The sequence below is a fragment of the Alligator mississippiensis genome, chromosome 2 (genome assembly GCF_030867095.1).
Source record: "Alligator mississippiensis isolate rAllMis1 chromosome 2, rAllMis1, whole genome shotgun sequence".
In the NCBI taxonomy this organism is placed as follows: Eukaryota; Metazoa; Chordata; order Crocodylia; family Alligatoridae; genus Alligator; species Alligator mississippiensis.
In genome coordinates, this window is record NC_081825.1 from 170,756,039 (window position 1) to 170,774,898 (window position 18,860).

The 18,860-nt window shown below is 53.0% G+C and overlaps 1 protein-coding gene across 4 annotated transcripts in view; it reads left to right on the plus strand.

Moving 5' to 3' along the window:
- Positions 1–2,739: 2,739 nt before the first annotated feature.
- NAAA (N-acylethanolamine acid amidase) overlaps positions 2,740–18,860 on the plus strand; it is a 36,281-nt gene continuing 20,160 nt past the window's right edge. For 3 of the 4 annotated variants that reach the window (XM_019498791.2, XM_019498793.2, XM_019498792.2), the window contains exons 1-2: positions 2,740–3,153; positions 3,639–3,803. In XM_019498791.2, coding sequence (XP_019354336.1) covers positions 2,972–3,153; positions 3,639–3,803 — 347 coding nt within the window. In that variant the 5' untranslated portion in view covers positions 2,740–2,971. The remainder of the gene's footprint in view (positions 3,154–3,638; positions 3,804–18,860) is intronic. The other variant, XM_019498790.2, reaches the window with a different exon arrangement.

Consider the following 18,860-nt stretch of genomic DNA (forward strand, 5'->3'; position numbering starts at 1 on the left):
TCAGGTATATGAAGCCTGTTATCAAATCCAGACTGTGGGGCATGAGGGAGCCCCAGCTCCAGCAAAGGACATGCAGTGGTGATGGTGTGCCCTACTGCCTGAGTTGGAGCTGCCACTGCCACCTGCCCACTGCTACAGCAGCAGCTCCAGCACAGGGCATGGGGAGGGGCCTAATGGCTGGAGAGATGGGGCCATAGCAGTGGCAACTGGAGGGTGATGGGGGCTGCATCAGCCCTTGCTTACCTTCCTGCCACCATTAGCCATTCTGCAGCAGGCCACTCCCCTGGCCATGCCAGTAGTCATAGGGGGGTCCCAGGATTTCTGCCCTCTGAGGCACAGGCACAAACTATCAGGTAGCGAGTTTGTGACCCTTCTAACATCCTGCCCCATCACCCTCAACCAATCAGTGGTGGTTTAAAGGGCATCAGATCTCCCAGGGACTCTTGTCAAACCAATTGAGTCAAGAACTGTGCACAATTTTTCAGAAGAAATCACTTCGACAAAGTATAGATAAAAAAATTGCTAAAAATCAAACATCTTCTATAAAAGATTTTAATTTTATTTTAAAAAATAACTTCAGTAGTGTATGTAGAGATGACTGAATAACAGTGGCAGCCTATAAATACATCAGGGGTGTGCATCAGGATCTGGGAGAACATCTGTTCACCAGAGCACCCCAAGGGATGACAAGGTCCAATAGTCACAAACTCCAGCAAGACCATTTTAGGCTGGATATAAGGGAAAACTTCTTTACTGTCCGAGCCCCCAAGGCCTGGAACAGACTCCCCCCAGAGGTGGTGCAAGTACCTACTATGGACATTTAAGAAACATTTGGATGCTTACCTTGCTGGGATCCTTTGACCCTAGCTGATTTCCTGCCCATTGGGCAGGGGGCTGGACCCAATGATCTTACGAGGTCCCTTCCAGCCCTAATGTCTATGAAATAGCTCCTGTGCAGTGGTGATGTTAGGGGTGTAAATATCATTAAAAAAATCCATTTAAACTTTTCTAATTTTGTCACTTAACCATAACAGATGCAACACAAACCTACCAGTCATTCCTGTTCTCTCGCCTTGTTAGCCTCCACAACCTGCCACTGGGGGCACAGAAGCCTTGGCAGGAGGGAAAATGGGGTGGGGGGGTGGTAAGCAGAGGGATGCATATTTGCTGCAAAACAACAGTTTGCTGCCTGCCCAGGAGCCAAGGAAATACTTCCCTCCCAACTTGACAACAACTCAGGTGCCTCTTGCTTCCCTGCCCTGGGGCCACCAGCACAGCCAGGGTCAAAGGTCACAGGGCTCTCGGCATGTCTCAGGGCATTGCCCTTGCTCTGCCCTTACTAGTCATGTAGATGCCCTTACTGTAACAGCTGCCCACGTTTTCAGGGAACTTGGCCAGGTAACTAGGTGGGATCTGCGATCCAGCTTGCAGCAACAGGCCTGGAAGTCATGGGCAGTGCACCACTAGGGGTAGGTGGGCCAGTAACTGTAGCAGGAGCACTTGGCCTCCTATGGGGACACAGCATAGCTATTGCTCATGTACCTACAAGGGTCCAGCCCAGCCCACATTACCCACAGCTCCAATGGTGCGGAGTGCAGCACGGAACAGAGCCAGCCCAGCCCATCCCAGCAGAACTCAGAATTCGCACACAGATCAGGCCCCTTCGGCCCTGGGTGTGTTTGCATTGCTTTCCCCTCTTCCTACGATGCACCCCTGGAAATCCTGGGGACACATCTTGGTAAGCCAAGAAAGCTTGGCACATCTTCTCAGGGCTGGAGGGGCCCGACCCTGCATGGGAATTCCCAGGGTGTGCAGGACCAAGCCCCAGCAGATTGCATTGCCTGTTGTCCTGCCCGTTGATGTGGTGGGATAACAGACAATGTGCATCTGGCCCAAAAAAAGCAAATCCGTTGGGCTGAGACGCATCCTAACACAGGTGATCCACTTCATAAGGCAACATTTATTTTTACCCTGAGTGTGCCCTAATCTCTTTTTCCACTATCAGAGGTTGTTTGACTCCTCCCCTATCTTTGCTGCCAACTGTGCCTGTCATCTGCTAGCTGCCTGCAGATGACTAAAGTAAAAATAAAAAAGGCATTAAATATTTAAGCCTTTTCTGCAATCTTGTAACTAGATTGCCTTGTGCATTCCCTAAGGCAGCAGTTCTCAACCTTTTGCACCTTACATCCCACCAACCATTTTGCCAAAAAACCCTGGCCCCACAGTGATAAAAACAACCCCCCACTTCTGCACTGTTGGAGATATCTGTTGATTCATCTATTTGAAGTGTCCCATTGCTCGAGAAACACTCTTATGGCTTTTGCGGTCTTCCTCTTAGTTTTGACACGCTTGTGAAATCCCTTTTTTGTTGCAGCTCATGCCTGTTGCGTCGCCCTTGTCTTTCTGCATGCCCAAGTCAGACTTTTACTCTCTCATGAGAGTCCCACTTTTCGTAGGATTTCTTGTTGGATGTCAGCTCATTGAGGAGATGGCTGCCAAGCCAAGCCAGCCCCTTGCTGTATTGTTACATCTTTCACTTCAGCAACAGCAGAAAGGAAAAGCTTCCTTAGCCACATGGGACCTGGCTGGGGGGGCTACTACCTACCTAGGTCGCCTTCCTAGTTCCGGCTCTGCCCAAGCAAGTGCCTCCGCCTCTCCTGTCTTGGTTTCTGTGGCAAGAAAACACACCCTGACTTCTCTTAAAGCACGTCGGGGTGGGCTCTGCTGCTGCCTCGCAGCATGGGAGAGGCGCAGAGGGACCCCTGCGCTGGAGCCGTACCCCGCCCCCAGGCCTAAGCGCCCAATGGGGTGCGGGGTGGCGCCCAGGCGTGCTCGCGACTGGCCCTTTCCGGAAGGCGGGGCCCCCCCGGGGTGACTGCTGGAGCTCGCCCTGGAGCTTTGCAGCACCGGGGCGGGGTTTTTCCGGGCGGCTCCGGACAGCGTCCAGCGCCAGCCGGGCTTTGCCTCCAGCATGGGGGGGCGGCGGGCGGCGGGCTGGGCGCTGCTGGTGCTGCCGCTGCTGGGCGCGGTGTCGGCGCGGGCCGCGCCGCTCTGCAACGTGAGCCTGGACAGCGACCCCGACCTGCGCTGGCTGCCGGTGCTGCGGCGCTTCGACCCGTGGCTGCTGCGACACTTCCTCACGCGCATCATCGAGTGAGTGAGCGAGCCTCTCCCGGTCCTTCGGCACCAGGAGCAGAGCGGTGCCTTGGCTTCGCGAGGGCGGGGGAGCGGGGCTTGCTCCTGGCAAGTGCGAGCGCTTGAGACTTTGTGCACTGAAAGAAAGCAGATGCTGTTGTGACCCCACCCCCTCAGTTGCGGGGTTGAGGGAGACAGGACGCTTTACAGCTTTTCCCTAGCTGCAAGCAAGTGGGAACGCGTTGAACTTGACGACTCCTGCTCAGTTGATAGGGATTATTCCACCACAGTAATTGCGGGGGGCAAAACACTGTGAGGTCACATAAAGCTGGCTGCTAAGATGGTTGGGTTTTTTTGGTTTTGTTTTGTTTTTTAAAGCCGTGTTCTGTTTTGGGCTAAGCAGAGAGACTACGTGGGTTCAACAACTAGCTAATACTATACAGGGCTTGTTATACTGCGATTACCTCAAAAGTGTGATTAGCCACCATTTGCGTGTCTTCCAGTGAAATCGTACCGAAGTGGGTCCGCGCTGTCATTCAGCCGTTAGCAGCAGAATTGGAGTTCTTCATCCCTCCGCCCTTTGCAGGAGAGATCCAGGGAATGTGCAATGCCCTGGGGCTGAGTGTGGGAGATGGGATTCTTCTCAATCTGGCCTATGAAGCCACTGCGTAAGTATCCGGTCTGTTATGGAAAGGAATATTGAAGTATCTCGGTGCAGGGCAGCCTCATATTAAACACGATTGATTGCTTGGTTTCTGCCTTGAATGTTTGGTCTGATTCCAGCTCATGTGTTCAGTTAGAAAGTGAGTGGTTTCCACTGATCAGGTGTTGAGAGTGCTGGTATGGGGCATGAAATGATGTCGTCCAGCTTTTAATATTATGCAAAAATAATGCACTCCGGTCTTAGCTTCAAACTTCAGAACAGGAAGACCAGCTCTGTGCTTTAGAAAAAAAGCCTGTCCATTTAAAATCTTGTTAGTTTGGTTTATACAATTAGAATTCTAAATGACTTTTTATCATTTAAGCTAGGCGTATCAAAGATCTGGCCCTGTGGAGCTCCTGAAGGAGTTGGGGGGGAGGGGTAGAGTGAGCCAAATTCCTGCATACAGAGCCCTAGAGCTGTGCTATAACCCCTGTGACTCCCTGAATCTGCTTACCCTACCATTGGAGGTGGGTCTGGATCTAGCCCACAAGGTGCTCTGCTGTCTGGATCTGGTCTGAAGGGGCCAAGAAAGTTTGACACTTCCAGTTTAGGTTGTTGAATTTCACTCAGAAGGAACAAGGCCTTGTCTGCTGTGAGTTTTATTTTAACATGTTAAGTAATTTTTAAAAAATTTAGTCCACCAATTCTCAACCAGGGTGCTGCAATACTCTGGGTGCCTTGAGATCCCTTTAAGGGCACCCTAGGGTATCTCAAAATGTTAGCACTGATACGTGTGCAAACATGATTCACAAAAAAAACCCAGACATTTCAAATAGGAATCCACAGTGTTGAAAACATCTGACCTGTTATGGTTTTTCTGAGTTCTTTGCAATAGAAGAACTACTGTTATTTTCACTCCTTTTGACTATGGAAAAATAAAAGAGCAAGAATTTTCTGAGGGGTGCCTCAAACATTGATTTAAAGCAACATTTTTCAGATTGTCAGTCTGAAAATTTTTCAGATTTTTACTAATTAGACCTCATCCAAGATAGGGAATTTTTGGAATCATGAGCATTTTCCTAGATGGGGAAAACCACTTTCTGTCTGGTGTTATCCCACATATACTGCTCATTGTACACTATGCAGTATAACTCCAGAATTTAGCATGAGAGAACCCCCATCTGTATGTGAAGGTACAAAGAAGCACAACAAGGATGATTAATGATATGGAGGGGTATAAGAGTGCAAGTCCTTACCCACTCCCCCATTTTGGAGACTCCCCTGTTATTCACCTGGTGTGCCTTGATGTTTAAAGTAAAAAAGAGAAAAGAAAGGAAGTGTGATGTTTTTCACAGTCAATGGTAGCACTTGAGGGCGGGCTCTTTCCTCACCAGGCTCTACCTCCCCTGTTCCTTGCCCTTACCGTACCTATATGGGCTCAGGCCCTTGATCTTTCTGGATATCTCTTCCTCATAAAATACACAGGGTGGTGCCAGGCTATTAATCAGTCATTCTGATAACTTGTCCTTGAGAGTAGCCAACTAACAATTTCCTTCTTGCTGGCTTATCCAACTAATGAGCTGTTTTATAAGTCACATGTTAGTGAGTCTCACCATCTGTTCACCACATCAGTTGGTCCTTATTGGTACTTCCCCAATCAACAAATTGCCGTCATTCAATTAATCCTTATTTATACTTCATCAGCTAACAAGTTTGCCCTCACTTGATTAATCCTTACTTATACTTCATCGGTAAATGAGTTCATCATCACTTGATCCTTATTTATATTTCATCAAATAAAAAGTTTTGTCATTGTTCATTCCTTATTGATATTTCATCAATTAAGGAGCTGGTGCCTTGAGAGCTCATCTTCTTCACTAAATTTATTTAGGACATGCCAGTTTACAAGTCACTCCCTCACCACCTCCCTGATCAATTAAACAGGTTTACCCTACCACCATTGCCAAACCCTTCATTTTTTTACTCAACTCTGTTGTCCCCTTCCTACAACAGCTCTTGCTGCAGCTTCTCTGATAGAGGGGTTTATCCTCTTACTGCCTGGCTTTGTCCCCAGCTCTGGCTCTCAGTCCTGACTCTGGCTTGGTCCGTGGCTCCAGCCTCTGGCTGTGGCTCCTGACACTGTCCATGTGTCTCCACACAGTTTGTACAAGCTCTGCTGATCTCATGCTTTCCCTTCTCTGGGGGATCTGCACGTGTGGCAGTAGCCCCTCTTAACTTCCAGCAGAATTCCTGGCAGCCAAGAGCCCACTCCAGCTCCATGTGGCAGCATGCTGCCTGAGCTGACCATTTCAGGTGCAGCCAGTCTTCAGGTGGATGGTCATGCATCTCTGAAGTCTGTGCAGCAACCCTTTGGCCCTGAGGTGAGTCTCTATGCAAGCTCCAGTCTGGCTGGCTAGACTATGGGCCCATTATTGGCCCATCACAGAAAACTATAAGCCTTCCTTAAGAAGGGACACAGGAACTGAATGCTTGGGACAACAACAAAAAAACCAGGCACAGGAGTTGAGGTCACAGGCAAATAACTAGGGATTCAGAAGTGGAAGCCAAGTAGAGCACACCAGCCAGCGCCTACTGCCCCCTGAATGAGTTGAGGGAGCCTGTGGATGCCAACCAATGAAACTGCCTGGAGATGTGAGTAAGGTGTGCCAGGAAGACAGCAGCACAGGTGCCCAGGTTCCCCTTGGCCAGAGCCTCCTTGGTCTTATAGATGGCCAGCTTGGCCAGAACCAGGAGGAGGTTGACCAGGATGTCCCAGGGCTTGGAGGGGTCACAGACTAGAACTGCATAACAAAAAGGGTGTGGGGAGAAGTGCAGTGAGAATGTCAGCAGGAAATTCTGGAGGATGTGGAAGAGGGGCTTCAACCTGGTATGCTACAGGTACAGGTACAGATGACCAGATGAAGGCAGGGCCTGGTCTGCATATATGCTGAGGATTGGGGCTAGCAGGGCAGTCTCTCCTTGGCTGCCACCAGGAAAGGAACTCCTGCCCAGGGGGCCCCAGGATGCTGGGTTAGCGAGGGTTTATACTCTTGCAGGGGTAGAAGACTGCTATATGTTGGTATTTATGTTATAGCCCAGGGGCTTGTGTTTATTTGGTGTTTACCGGTGGTTTTCAGATGAAGCTATAGGGAAGGTGGAGGCCTCGTTACTGTCCAGGGGGGCATCTGACTGCCTTGATCCCTGCCAGGGAGAAGATCAGGGCTTGAAGGCTTAGTGAGCCACAGAGGGGCCCAGTGCCTGAGAGGGGCGCAGCCACAGAGGGGCCATGGGCTCAATGCCTAAAAGGGACAAAGGAAGCTAGTGCCTCAGAGCCAAGTCCTATTCAGTAGGCCTAGGCTAGTAGGCCTAGCTAAATTAAAGAGCCAGAGGCCGAGGCCCCAACAGAGGGACAATATACCGATACCACACTGCATGCCTTGCAGGTGTTAAAGGGGTGGTTTGGAGCCACCCAATTAGCCCATAAGGCTTTGAGTGCCGTACTGGGCACAGTTGATTGCAGAGGCCCAGTCAGGGGCCTGAGAGTATAGAGGCCCAGCCAGGGGTCTGGGGCCAGTATGACTGCCAAGCAATGGTCCATGGGCAGCCTCCCTTTATATTCATTTATAATCCATCAAGGCATGGCAGGCGAGATAGGGGGAGCATCTAGGGGTGGAGTAACGCATGGTCATGGAGCCACCACGGGGTGTCATTGCCACCCCTGGGGCCCCAACCTGTTACAATGACCCTATAATCCATACAGAGGACTGAGACTGGGTGCCAGTTCCTCAGATCATGGGATGCCCCCTTTTTGGGCAGCAGGGTCAGAACGGCCCTTCTGCATGACAGGGGGAGGTCCCCATCCCCTTCAAGGTCCAGGCCAAGGACATCCTAGAAAGGGCAATAGAACTCCACAGTCAGCCCCTTGATAACCAGTGCTTTTTTGGTGGGCATCAGTTGGAGGGCATTCAAAAGCTCGGCTGGGGTGCGAGGACCTGATTCTATGACCCATGAGCCAGTCCCAGTCATCCATACTGACCTGTGGCAGTCTCACTCACAGGACCTGGCCAGTGTCAGCATTAGTTGGATACAACTAGCAGAGCTGTGCATAGAAAGCCCTTGCCCTTTCTCACAGTTTTCTGGGGTGTGTGATGGGAGTGCCATCCTCCACCAGGAGGCAAGCAGTGTACTTCTTGGCACCCCTCCTTTTCTGTAGGGCATAGAATCTGCCAAAGGAGCTGGATGCGCAAGTAGATGAATGCACTGCAGGCGTGGTAGTTGTCCAGAGCTCCAAGCTCCTCCTACCTCTCCTGACACTCTTTGCAGAGGGACAAGTTGCGCAACCGTGCAGGCATGCCTGGCAACATGGCATGTGCATGTCTGCGTGACCGCATACACAACACAGCTTAGAGGGAACGCTGATGAATTGTCTGGGTCGGGGAACAGGTGCCTCTCCAGCTCCAGCACTTGCCTCTCAACCTGCTCTCTAGCCACCTCTCACTGTCAGGTGTACCCCCAGATATAGTGGTGACAGTACTGCCTGACGTTCACCTTCCCCACGTTCCACCATCTTTGAGTCAAGGAAAAGGCTTCCAGTGCCTGTGCCAGGCCAGCCAGAATTCCTGAAAGGCAGTCATGAAGTCCACATTCTCCAGTAGGCTGTTGTTGAAATGCCAGTAGGCCAGTGTGGAATGCTCAGGCTGCAGCGTGACCCAAGTGTTTATTACACGGTGTTCACTGAAGGGGGCCAGCCTAGTCCAAGAGGTATGAACTTGGGCAGTGTTTAGCATGGTCATGTAGGTTTTGTCTAACTGGGGGCAGTGGTGTGCCCATTACTTATCCACCCTGACAAAGGTGAAAGTGGTAGTATTGTCAGGGTGGTAGGCATGCCAGACATCCACCAGAGAGTGGTTCATACTGATCTCCCTGAGGACATCCACTGCAGCCTGGCTCCCTGCCAATGCAGTCCTGCACCTAGAGGGTGACCTTAAAGTCCCCACCAAGGACCAGACACTTTTGAGGGCTCAGGGTCCTGAGATAGGCAGATGCCTGTCAGTAGAAATGGGCCATCTCCAAATCATGCACAGGGGCATAGGGTGTTTACCAGGTTGAAGATGAGTCCCTGTACTTGAACTCAGAGATACAACGGGCAGCCTGACACTACCTCAATGGCGAGAAGGACCTCCAGCTGAAGACTTGGGGAGAACAGGGTGGCCACCTCACAGGATGTCTCCAGGAGGTGGCTGAGGTAGACCCTGTCTCTCCACTCCAGTTGCCAGCTGGCTTGTGTAGCTAGGGTCATACGGGTCTTCTGCAGGGAAATCAGAGTACACCCCTTCCCAAAGGAAGAAGAATACCTGGCACCTGCAGAGACAGTGTAGGTCAGGGCCAGGGAGCTGCGGGTTGCGGCAAACTGATAATTATGCTAATGGGTCCCAGTGTGAAAAAGGTTGAGAACCACTGGTGTAGAGGGTGTCATGGAAGCTTCGGGCCCAATGCTAGTTTTTAGTGTTGCTCTGCTTCTGCCCCTTGCCTTCCCCCACCAGAACCCTCACCAAGTTGAGGACTTGGTGGAAATCCATCCCAGTGGTCCAGGGCAAGCTGTACTGTCTTCCCAGAGGGTTGCATGCTCTCCAGTCATTGGAGCAGCTCCTCCCTGGGTACCACTGGGGCCAAGAGGTCTACGGGCTCTATGGAGCCCACAAACTCTTGGTCATCCTCCTCCTGGTCCTGTAGTTTGGTGTGCTCCTTCTATCTGCTAGAGGGGTAAGTGTTTCCCAGGCCTCTGCCCCCAGACTGCTGTCTGAACCACCTGGTCCACTACATCCCCTGACACTAGTAGAAGGAGAGATGCAGTCCCTAGGGGTGGGGGAAGGAACAGCATGGGGAGTGGCAGAGCGAATGACAGGGGTTCCTGTGCAAGGTCCCCCTCAGGGTTGGAAAGGTGTTCAGTTGGGGACCCTGCTTCTCTTCCCTCAGTACTGGGGCCACAGGACACACTGGGGTCTGTGGCTGGGGTGGTTTCAACTGGGGTTGGATGAGGTGGTTCAGGCACCTGGATGACGTCAGCGCCTTCCCCAGAGCCCTGGGGAAGGAAAACCTTCCCATCTGGAGTGAGCCCCAGAAGTCCTACCTCCCCCAGGTGGTTGGAGGGGGAGGGCTCCGCCACTAGACCCGCCTCAAGAGTGACTGGGGCCAAGGCCCCAGTGCCTACGTTGGTGGGGAGCAGGTCACAACCAGTGAAGTTGGGGGTCTCTTCCATGGACTCCTGTACATGGACGTGCCATCCTGGGCCTTCCTCCATGGTGGTAACAACTATCTTTTTTTATCTTTTCTGGGGGTGGGATTCCTGGCACAGCTCAGGAGATGTTGGCAATGATATCACTGTCAGCTCCCCTCTTAGGTGGTGGGACGGGGACTTCCTCCATATCAGAAGGCCTGAGCTGCACCTGGCCCTTATGCTTTGCCTTGCTACAGGTGGCAGATAGCTGCCCATACAGGACCAGCACCAACTTAGCTACAGGGTGGCCAAGGGAGATGTCATCCTGGGATGCTGGGGGTGAGGCGTGCCCCCTTGCTATCCTCCCCTGCCTCCACACCCCTGTTTTGGGACCCTGTCTGTGGTATGAGGCCTTCTGACCTTGCAGGGGGGCTGGATTCTGGGGCCAGGTCCCAGGAGTGCTAGTGGTGCTGGCACCCCTCTCCTTGGTGTGGACCCACAGTGCCCCCTGTGGCTGCCTGAAGGGGCACTCTTAACAGAAGTGCCTTGGTGCCCAGCACTAGAAGCACCTCACCTCTGCCACCATGTAGTGGATGAGACTGGGAGACCCCAGGAAGGGGACCATAAAAGTCCCCCCACCTATGCCCCCACTGCCAGCTGGATAGTGACTGGGAGGCAGAAGGAGCAGATGTAGAGAAGCTGGGGTCCCAGCACCCCAGCAGGACAACATTGATTGGGGACTTTCCTGAGGCCCTGCAAGTTGGGTATGAGGGCCTTGTTAGGGATGTAAGGGAGATCAGTGCTGAGGACCACCCAAGTCTGCAGCTCCTACAGGTGCTTGAGTGGGACATATGGGCCCTCCATTTTGAGCCCTTTCTCCACCACCTCTTGCGCAGCAGCCTCCATAGCAAGGTAAAAGATAGCCTTACTGTAGCATCTGAAGCCCACCATAATCTTAGGGACCCCAACTGCGCAAGCAAGTGCATGCACATAATTCTCCAACAGTGACAACTCTATCTCAGGTATGTCACAGTGCACCCTGTTTCATAGATTCATAGGTTTTAGGGTCAGAAGGGACCTCAACAGATCGTTGAGTCTGACCCCTTGCCACAGGCAAGAAAGAGCGCTGGGGTCAGATGACCCCAGGCAGGTGCTTGTCCAGTCTCCTCTTGGAGACCCCCAAGGTAGTGGAGAGCACCACTTCCCCTGGAAGCCTATTCCAGATTCTGGCAATCCTTACCGTAAAGAAGTTCTTCCTGATGTCTAACCTGAGTCTGCTCTCTGACAGTTTGTGACCATTATTTCTAGTTACTCCAAGGGGTGCCCTGGTACACAGAACATCTCCTATCCCTTGCTGTGTGTGTTTCCCACCCCCCCAATACATTTGTAGGCAGCCACAAGATCCCCTCTCAGCCTTCTCTTGCAGAGGTTAAAGAGATTTAGGTCCCTCAATCTCTCCTCATAGGGCTTTACCTGCAGGCCCCTAAGCATACGAGTGGCCCTCCTTTGGACTCTCTTAAAGTTATCCACACCCCTCCTGAAGTGTGGTGTCCAAAACTGGATGCAGTACTCCAGCTGCAGCCTCACCAGTGCCGCATAGAGGGGAAGTATCACTTCCCTGGAACTGTTTGTGATGCACCTGCTAATGCATGATAAAGTGCATTTAGCTTTACTGATCACTTGTTCATCTTAGAGTCAACTTTGACTCCAAGATCCCTTTCTGCTACAGTGCTGCTGATAGGGTCATCCCCCAGCCTGTAAATGTGTTGGTGATTCCTTCTCCCTAGGTGCAGCACTTTGCATTTGTCCTTGTTTGAATTTCATCCTGTTCGGCTTTGCCCACTTCTCCAACCTGTCCAGATCCGCCTGGATTTGTTCCCTGCCCACTAGTGTGTTTACTTTATCCCATAATTTGGTGTCATCCATGGATTTGGTCAGAGTGTTCTCTACGCCCTCCTCCAGGTCACCGATGAAAACAGTGAACAGCACTGGTCCAAGGACTGAACCTTGAGGAACTCCACTGCCCACATCTTTCCAGGTTAATGCCAGCCCATCCACCACCACTCTCTGGGTGCGTCCCATTAGCCAATTTGCCACCCACCGGACTGTGTAATCATCTACATCACAGTCGCACAGTTTATTTATGAGAATAGGATGAGATACCATATTGAAGGCCTTCTTAAAATCCAGGTAGATGACATCTACCTCATCCCCTGCATCTAAGCATTTGGTGATCTGGCAGGATCTACCTGCTGTGAGCCCATGCTGGTTGCCCTTCGGCACTATTTTTCCTGCTGGACTCCCACAAATGTGATCCTTAGTGATTTTTTCAAAGGTTTTCCCAAGGATAGAGGTGACGCTAACTGACTTATAGTTACCTGGATCCTCCTTCCTCCCCTTCTTGGAAATAGGGACACATTGACCCTTTTCCAATCCTCTGGGACTTGACCTGAGCAGCATGAGTGCTCAAACAACCATGCCAGTGGTTCTGCTATGACATTGGCCAATTCCTTCAGCACCCTCGGATGAAGATCATTCGGGCCTGCTGACTTAAACATATCCAGCCCCTCCAAGTATCCCTTCACTAAGTCAGTGCTAACAGTTGGTGGGCTGTGGTTTCACTCCTGTGCTCCTCTATAATCCAGTTGGGAGATCTGTCGCAATCTGTGTTCAGGAGTATGGAAGCAAAAAACTCATTGAGGAGCTCAGCGTTGTCCCCCCTATCTGTCACCAATTGCCCTAGTCTGCCCTGTAGAGGTCCTATGTTACCCTGCACCTTCTTTTTGCTCCTTGTATACCTGTAGAAGGACTTTTTGTTTTCTTTAATTTTCATTGCCAGCCTAAGTCCCATTGCAGCTTTGGCCTTTCTAACTGACTCCCTACAAGTGCAAGCCAAGTAGGTATACTCCTCCTTGGTAGCTATCCCCTGCTTCCACAGCCTTTATGCCTCTTTTTTTTCTCCCCTAGGTTTTTCTGGATTTCCCTGTTCAGGCAAGAGGGTTTCTTGGCCCCTTTGCCCCCTTTCATGCACAATGGGATCGTCTCTTTCTGTGCCCGAAGTATCGCTCCCTTTAGGAATGACCACCCTTCCTCGACTCCCATCTCACCAATGCCCTTGATCATCAGTGCCTCACTAACTAATCTCCTGAGCATATTGAAGTTGGCCTTTCTGAAGTCTAACACTTCTGCCCTACTGGTTATCTTTCTCACCCTTCGCTGGATAGTCAATTCAGTCAATTGATCATCACTACTCCCTAGGTTACCTTGTATCTGCAGATCCCCAACCAGGTCATCTCCTGTAGCCAACACCAAGTCCAGTAAGGCGTTTCTCCTAGTGGGACTGTATACCTCGTGCATTAGGTGAAGGTTCTGTATGCAGGTTAAAAATCTGTGTGAACAGTTAGACCTGGCTGACTGCTCCTCCCCGCAGATGTCAAGGTAGTTTAGGTCAGCCATGACAACCATGTCCCTTGACCATGCGGTCTCTGAGAGTTGCCTTGAGAATTCTAGGTCTGGCCCATCTTCCTGGTGTAGCAGTCTGTTGTGCCTGCTGATGTTGGGGTGAGAGCCCCAATTGCCTGAGGTAATATGGGCAGAGGCAGTAGAGGGCCCAGGCTCTGAGGCTACAGGTTTGCCTGCAGCCACCTGGGCACAGCTCTGGCTGCTAGGTTGAACAGCTGGGCTTGCAGATCTGAGGGAAGGCTAAGTAGGAGGGGTGCCTGCTAACAAGGCACCCCTGGTCCCTGCAGGTGTTGGTAATTGGACTTTCTTTGCAGGCCTTTTACCCTTCCCGCCCCCTGTGGAGGAGGATGAGTACTTGCCTTTTCCCCTGCCCTGGTTGGGTTTGGGGGGCCCTGTGGCTCCCTCTGGGGAAGACTGCACAAGGGGAGCCCCCTGATCCTGAGAGATCTTCTCCGCCTCACTGGCACTCCCTTAGTTGGGGGCTGCTGGCATGGCAGCCTCCTCAGGGCTCTTGCCCTGCCTCAGGGCTCTTGCTCTGCCATGGGAGGCTATTTGGGAAGGGGTAGGATGGAGTGCAAGAGGGGGAGCTGTGAGCTCCCCCTCCACCTGGGGGAAAGAAGGTGGCTTGCTCCTGAGGTGGGGAGGGTCCAGGGTGCCTCCTCCAGCTTCACTGGGTGGGGGGCCATGTGGGGGTGGTGTATGTGTGAGGGGCTGGGGCTAGAGGGGAATCACAAGAAGTCAAACAGGGACACACATGACAGGTAAAGGGAAAGCACATTGCTGGCTTATTCAGCTGATCACAAGACACCAGAAGAGGGGGAGTGGAGCACAGGACTAGCCACAGGAGGGCAGACACAGGGTTTGCTGCTGGAGCAGCTAGCAAGCAGGCAGGTGTTGTTGTTGCTGATGGAAGAGCCTCACTTGTGTGTTGGGATCCCCTCTGGCAGCAGGCAGCCACGGCAGCAGATGGTGGCTGGTGCTGGTGGTATGGAGGCAGGAGGCCCCTTCTCCCCCCAAGAAAGGAGGGGGGCTCTAGGTCCAGAAGGAAGTGGTGGTGGGGAGAGCAGGAGCCTGCAGCAGTTCTTCAGGCTCCTGCTGCATCCTGTCCCAGCTTCAGCAGCAGCCAGGGAGGTCCTGGTGGTTTGCAGGGTCAAGGTGGAATACAAACTTGTCCACAGGGGACCTTTGCCTCCACCCTTACCTAGGGTGTCCTGCCACTTGTTGTCAGGGTGGGACGTGAGAACGGGATGATAGACCATGTGGAGCACAAGCACGTAGAGTTGGTGGTGGTGGGTGAATTGAAAGCAGACGGGCTTGGTATTCCCCAGCCTACTAAGATAGTGGGGCAGAGAGCAATGTGGGGCCTGCTGAGGCAGGTGCCCCACAACAAGCTCTGTAGGGCTGGGGGATACTAGTGGATGGGGACTGCCCTCACACATGAACTGGTCTATGTAGGCAAAGTAATGTCCATTAGGGCAGGCTTGACTTCTTGGAGTAGGTGGCAGAGTACACATAACATTGGCAGCTCCATGGGTGAGGCCAGTGCATCAAGATCTGCCCAGCCTGCCTGGCATAGTCCAGGAGGTCCCTGATATGGGTGGTGTCGGCCAGGACTATCCTCCAGGGCACCCTGTTGCTGGCAACACCAGCTGCGGGTTCTTCAGCAGAGGCTCAGCAAGTAAGTCAGTATCCTGGGTGACCATCCCTTGGGACCTGGAGGTAGAGACCAGTCTCCAGCCCCTGAGGAGGTCCTGGTGGAAACCTGGAAGCTCTTCTAGATCCTGCTTGGGGAGCCCTTGTAGATAGAAGAGCTGCCAGTCATATTGGATCCCTTGGAGACAGCGGAGGAAGGCATGCCCCAAGTGGCTCTGTGATGCATTGCTGCTGGCACCATAGAGGAGCCTCTGCAGGGCCTGAAAGCAGAAGGGGTGGATTTGGCTTCAGAGGCAGACCAGGTGCTGCCCACCCTCCCACAAGGGGAGTCTCAGGACCCCTCCAAAGACCCAGTGCTGCCTTGGCCAGAAGAACCTCAGCGCCCATCTCCGGAGCTTGGCCAGGAGCTCCAGGAACACGGGCAGGGTGTTGAAATGGTTCAAGAGCATGGACAAGACCAGCTGGTTAATAACCAGCACACTCCCATGAAGGGAGAGACACTGCAGCAGGTTTGCAGCCACTTCAACACCCTGACTACTAGCTGTTGCCAGTTCTCCAGCAGGGAGGGTTCCCTGAGGGGTAGGTGGACCCCAGGAAGACCAGCTAGCCTGTGCCCCAGCAGATGCCTTGGAGTATGGGTGGAAGTGAGCCGACCTACCACTCATCACCCACCACCAGGTCAGAGCTCTTGGCACAATTGACCAGGGCAGAGGAGGCCACCAAGTAGATGGACCGGCAGGCCTCCCCACCTGTGCCAGGTCACCCAGGTCCTGGATGGTGAGGAGCACATTGTCAATGTACTGTGACAGGACCAGCCCCATGGGTGGCTCTCAGAGCACCAGTCCCAATATCCTCTTGAGCACAAGGCAAAGAAAGAACTGGAGAGTGACGGTATAAAGCTGGCCTGACAGTGGACAGCCTTAATGTACTCCCCGCCTGAACAGGATAGGCTCCATCAGGGTCCAGTTGAGCTAGACTATACACTCTATGGAGGTGTACAGCACCTGGAGAAACTGCACAAGGCAGGGACCAAAGCCAAACACCCTCAGCATGCCTATAAGGTGTCCTTGATCCACCCTGTCAAATGCCTTCTCCTGATTGAGGGACAGAAAGACAAATGACAGGCCCTCTGACACACAAGATCCATGAGGTCATGGACCAGATACAGGTTCTCCCCAGCACTGTGTATGACTGGGCAGGGTGGATCACATCCATTAGCATGGACTTCAGGCACAGTGAGATGGCCTTCACCACAACCTTGTAGTTTGTGCAAAGGAAGGAGATGGGACGCCAGTTCTTCACATCACAGGGGTCCCCCTTCTTGGGAAGGAGGGTCCGAGCGGTCCTCCTGCATGACGGGGAGCTCCCTGTCCCCTTCGGACTCGGCTCAAACTGTGGCAAGATCTAGGCCAAGGACATCCCAGAAGGCCCAGTAGAACTCCTCAGTCAGCTTGGTGATGCCCAAGGCTTTCTTAACAGGCATCAGGTGGAGGGCATCTGAGAGCTTGACCAGGGTGAGAGGAGCCTCCAGCCGATCCTGGTTGCCCATGCTGACCTGCGGTAGTCCTTCCCACAGGACCTGGCAGATGTCGGCATTAGTCAGATCGAGGGAGAAGTGCTCTCCATAGAAATCTCTCACCCTTGCTCTCATCTCTTCTGGATCTATGGGGATGGGGGGGGGGGTGCCATTGCTCTCCAAGAGGCTGGCAATGTACTTCTTGACACCCCTCCTCTTCTCCAAAGCATAGAAAAAGCAGGAACCACAGCCTATCTCCCAAAGGAGCTGGACACGTGAGCAGATGAATGTGCTGCGGACCCAGCAGTCGTCCAGAGCACAAAGCTCCTCCTGCTTTTCCCGATACTCTGCAGAGAGGATGGGTTACTTGGGTCTGTGACCAGGCACCTCTCCAGCTCCAGCACCTCCCTCTCAAGCTGGTTCCTGGCTTCCTCCCTCTGCTGGAGGGTGGCTGTGGGTGCAGCTACAACAAAAGGGCTGGACATGCACCTTCCCCACATCCCACCATCTCTGAGCCTAGGGGAAGGCCAGCCACTGCTCGCTCCAGGACGGCCAGAACTCCTGGAAGGCTGCCACAATGTAAACACAATGTGATCAGTGAGCATTATAAATTATACAGTTAAGCACTTAAGTCAGTGTTAAAGTTGCAAGTGTCACCTGAATTCCCTTTCCTCTATATACATTATAGTACTATATACATTATACAGTAAAAGCTCTGTTATCTGGCATGACTGGGGTATGGGGGGGGGGGTGCTGGTTATGTAAAAATTCTGCTTATCTAAGGCAGATAACGCAGGGGGAGGAGGGGGGTGGCGGCTGCATGTGGAGCAGCGGCAGCACAGGGTGGTGGGTGGCGGCGGCAGGAGCTGCCACGTGCAAGCCTCCCCCCTGCATCTGGCCAGCCGGAAATTCTGGTTAATAGAGTATTCTGGCTAGCAGAATGCCGGCTAACACAGCTTTTACTGTAATACAGGACCATTTACTGTTCCCTCAAACAGTACTGTTCCCTCCCTCTGCTATATTTCTGCAACCCCTAATAAAAAACATACAACTCCCCTGTATCATAGGGTGTTTTGGTTGTTTTGGATATTGTTCCTTGTAGTTGTGTGCGAGCATTTGAAATGGTTTTGGGGATTCCTTTGGTTAAGGCAGGGGTAGACAAAATACAGCCTACAGGCTGGATCCAGCCCACCAACTGACTGGATGTGGCCAGCAGCTGCCCCCGCAGTGCTCCACCTGGGGCAGAGTTATACCTGCTCCTGCCGGAGCAGGCCGCAGCATGCTCCCACCTGCTGGCCCAGGCCCCAACCAACGCACCCAGCTTCCAGCAGGTCTGTTCCCAGTGCTGCTCTGCTCTCCTCGCCTCCAGCAGGAGCCCCCTGACTGAAGCTTCCTCCTGCTTGCCCACCTGGAGTGGGGCAGGAGGAGGAGCTGGAGGCGAGGGGAGCAAAGCAGCACCCAGCTCGCTGCAGCTGGACTAGGAACTGCCCTGCTGGAAGCTGCACGCGTTGGCCAGGGCCCAGGCTGGTGGGGCTGTTCTGCTCCTCACCTCCAGCTGCAGCTTCTCCACATGCTTCTGCCCCTGCTGTGCCACTCTGAACTGGGGGAGCTTCAGCCGGACAGCTCCTGCCTCAGCGCACGTGGCTCCAGCTCCAGGTCCTGCCTGCCTTCCACCCACCCAGTGCAATGAGCAGCCACCTGCAGGCTGGCAGATTGGGTGGAAGGAGCTGGAGCCACCCAGCCGAAGCTTCTCCTCTGCCCAGCCAGCACAGCACAGCACAGCAGGCAGCTCCTGCTGGAGGTGAGGGGAGCAGAGCAGCACCCAGCTAGCTGCAGCCACACAGGTAACAACTCTGCCAGAAGCTGCGTGCTGGCCAGGGCCAGGCTGGTGGGCTGCACCCCACCCCCCGATCCCCCCTTACACACACCCCTCACACCCCCACAGGGCAGGCCGTGCAGGGAGCGAATCGGACTTGCACACCCATCCTACTCCCAAACCCTGCCCAGTCAAAGCCCCATAGGGAGTTTTGGTGAGTTGTTTGCAGGGTGGGAGGTTCTGACCCGGCCCACAGCAGCTTATTAAAACTCCCTATGTGGCCCTCTGGCCCAAATAATTGCCCACCCCTGGGTTAAGGATTACCTGTGAATGCAGGGGCCTGTATTTAGGCCAAGAAGGCCCCTTCCAGTTCCATGTTCCTATACACCTTCCGTTGTTCTGTCTTTCTCTTTCCTTT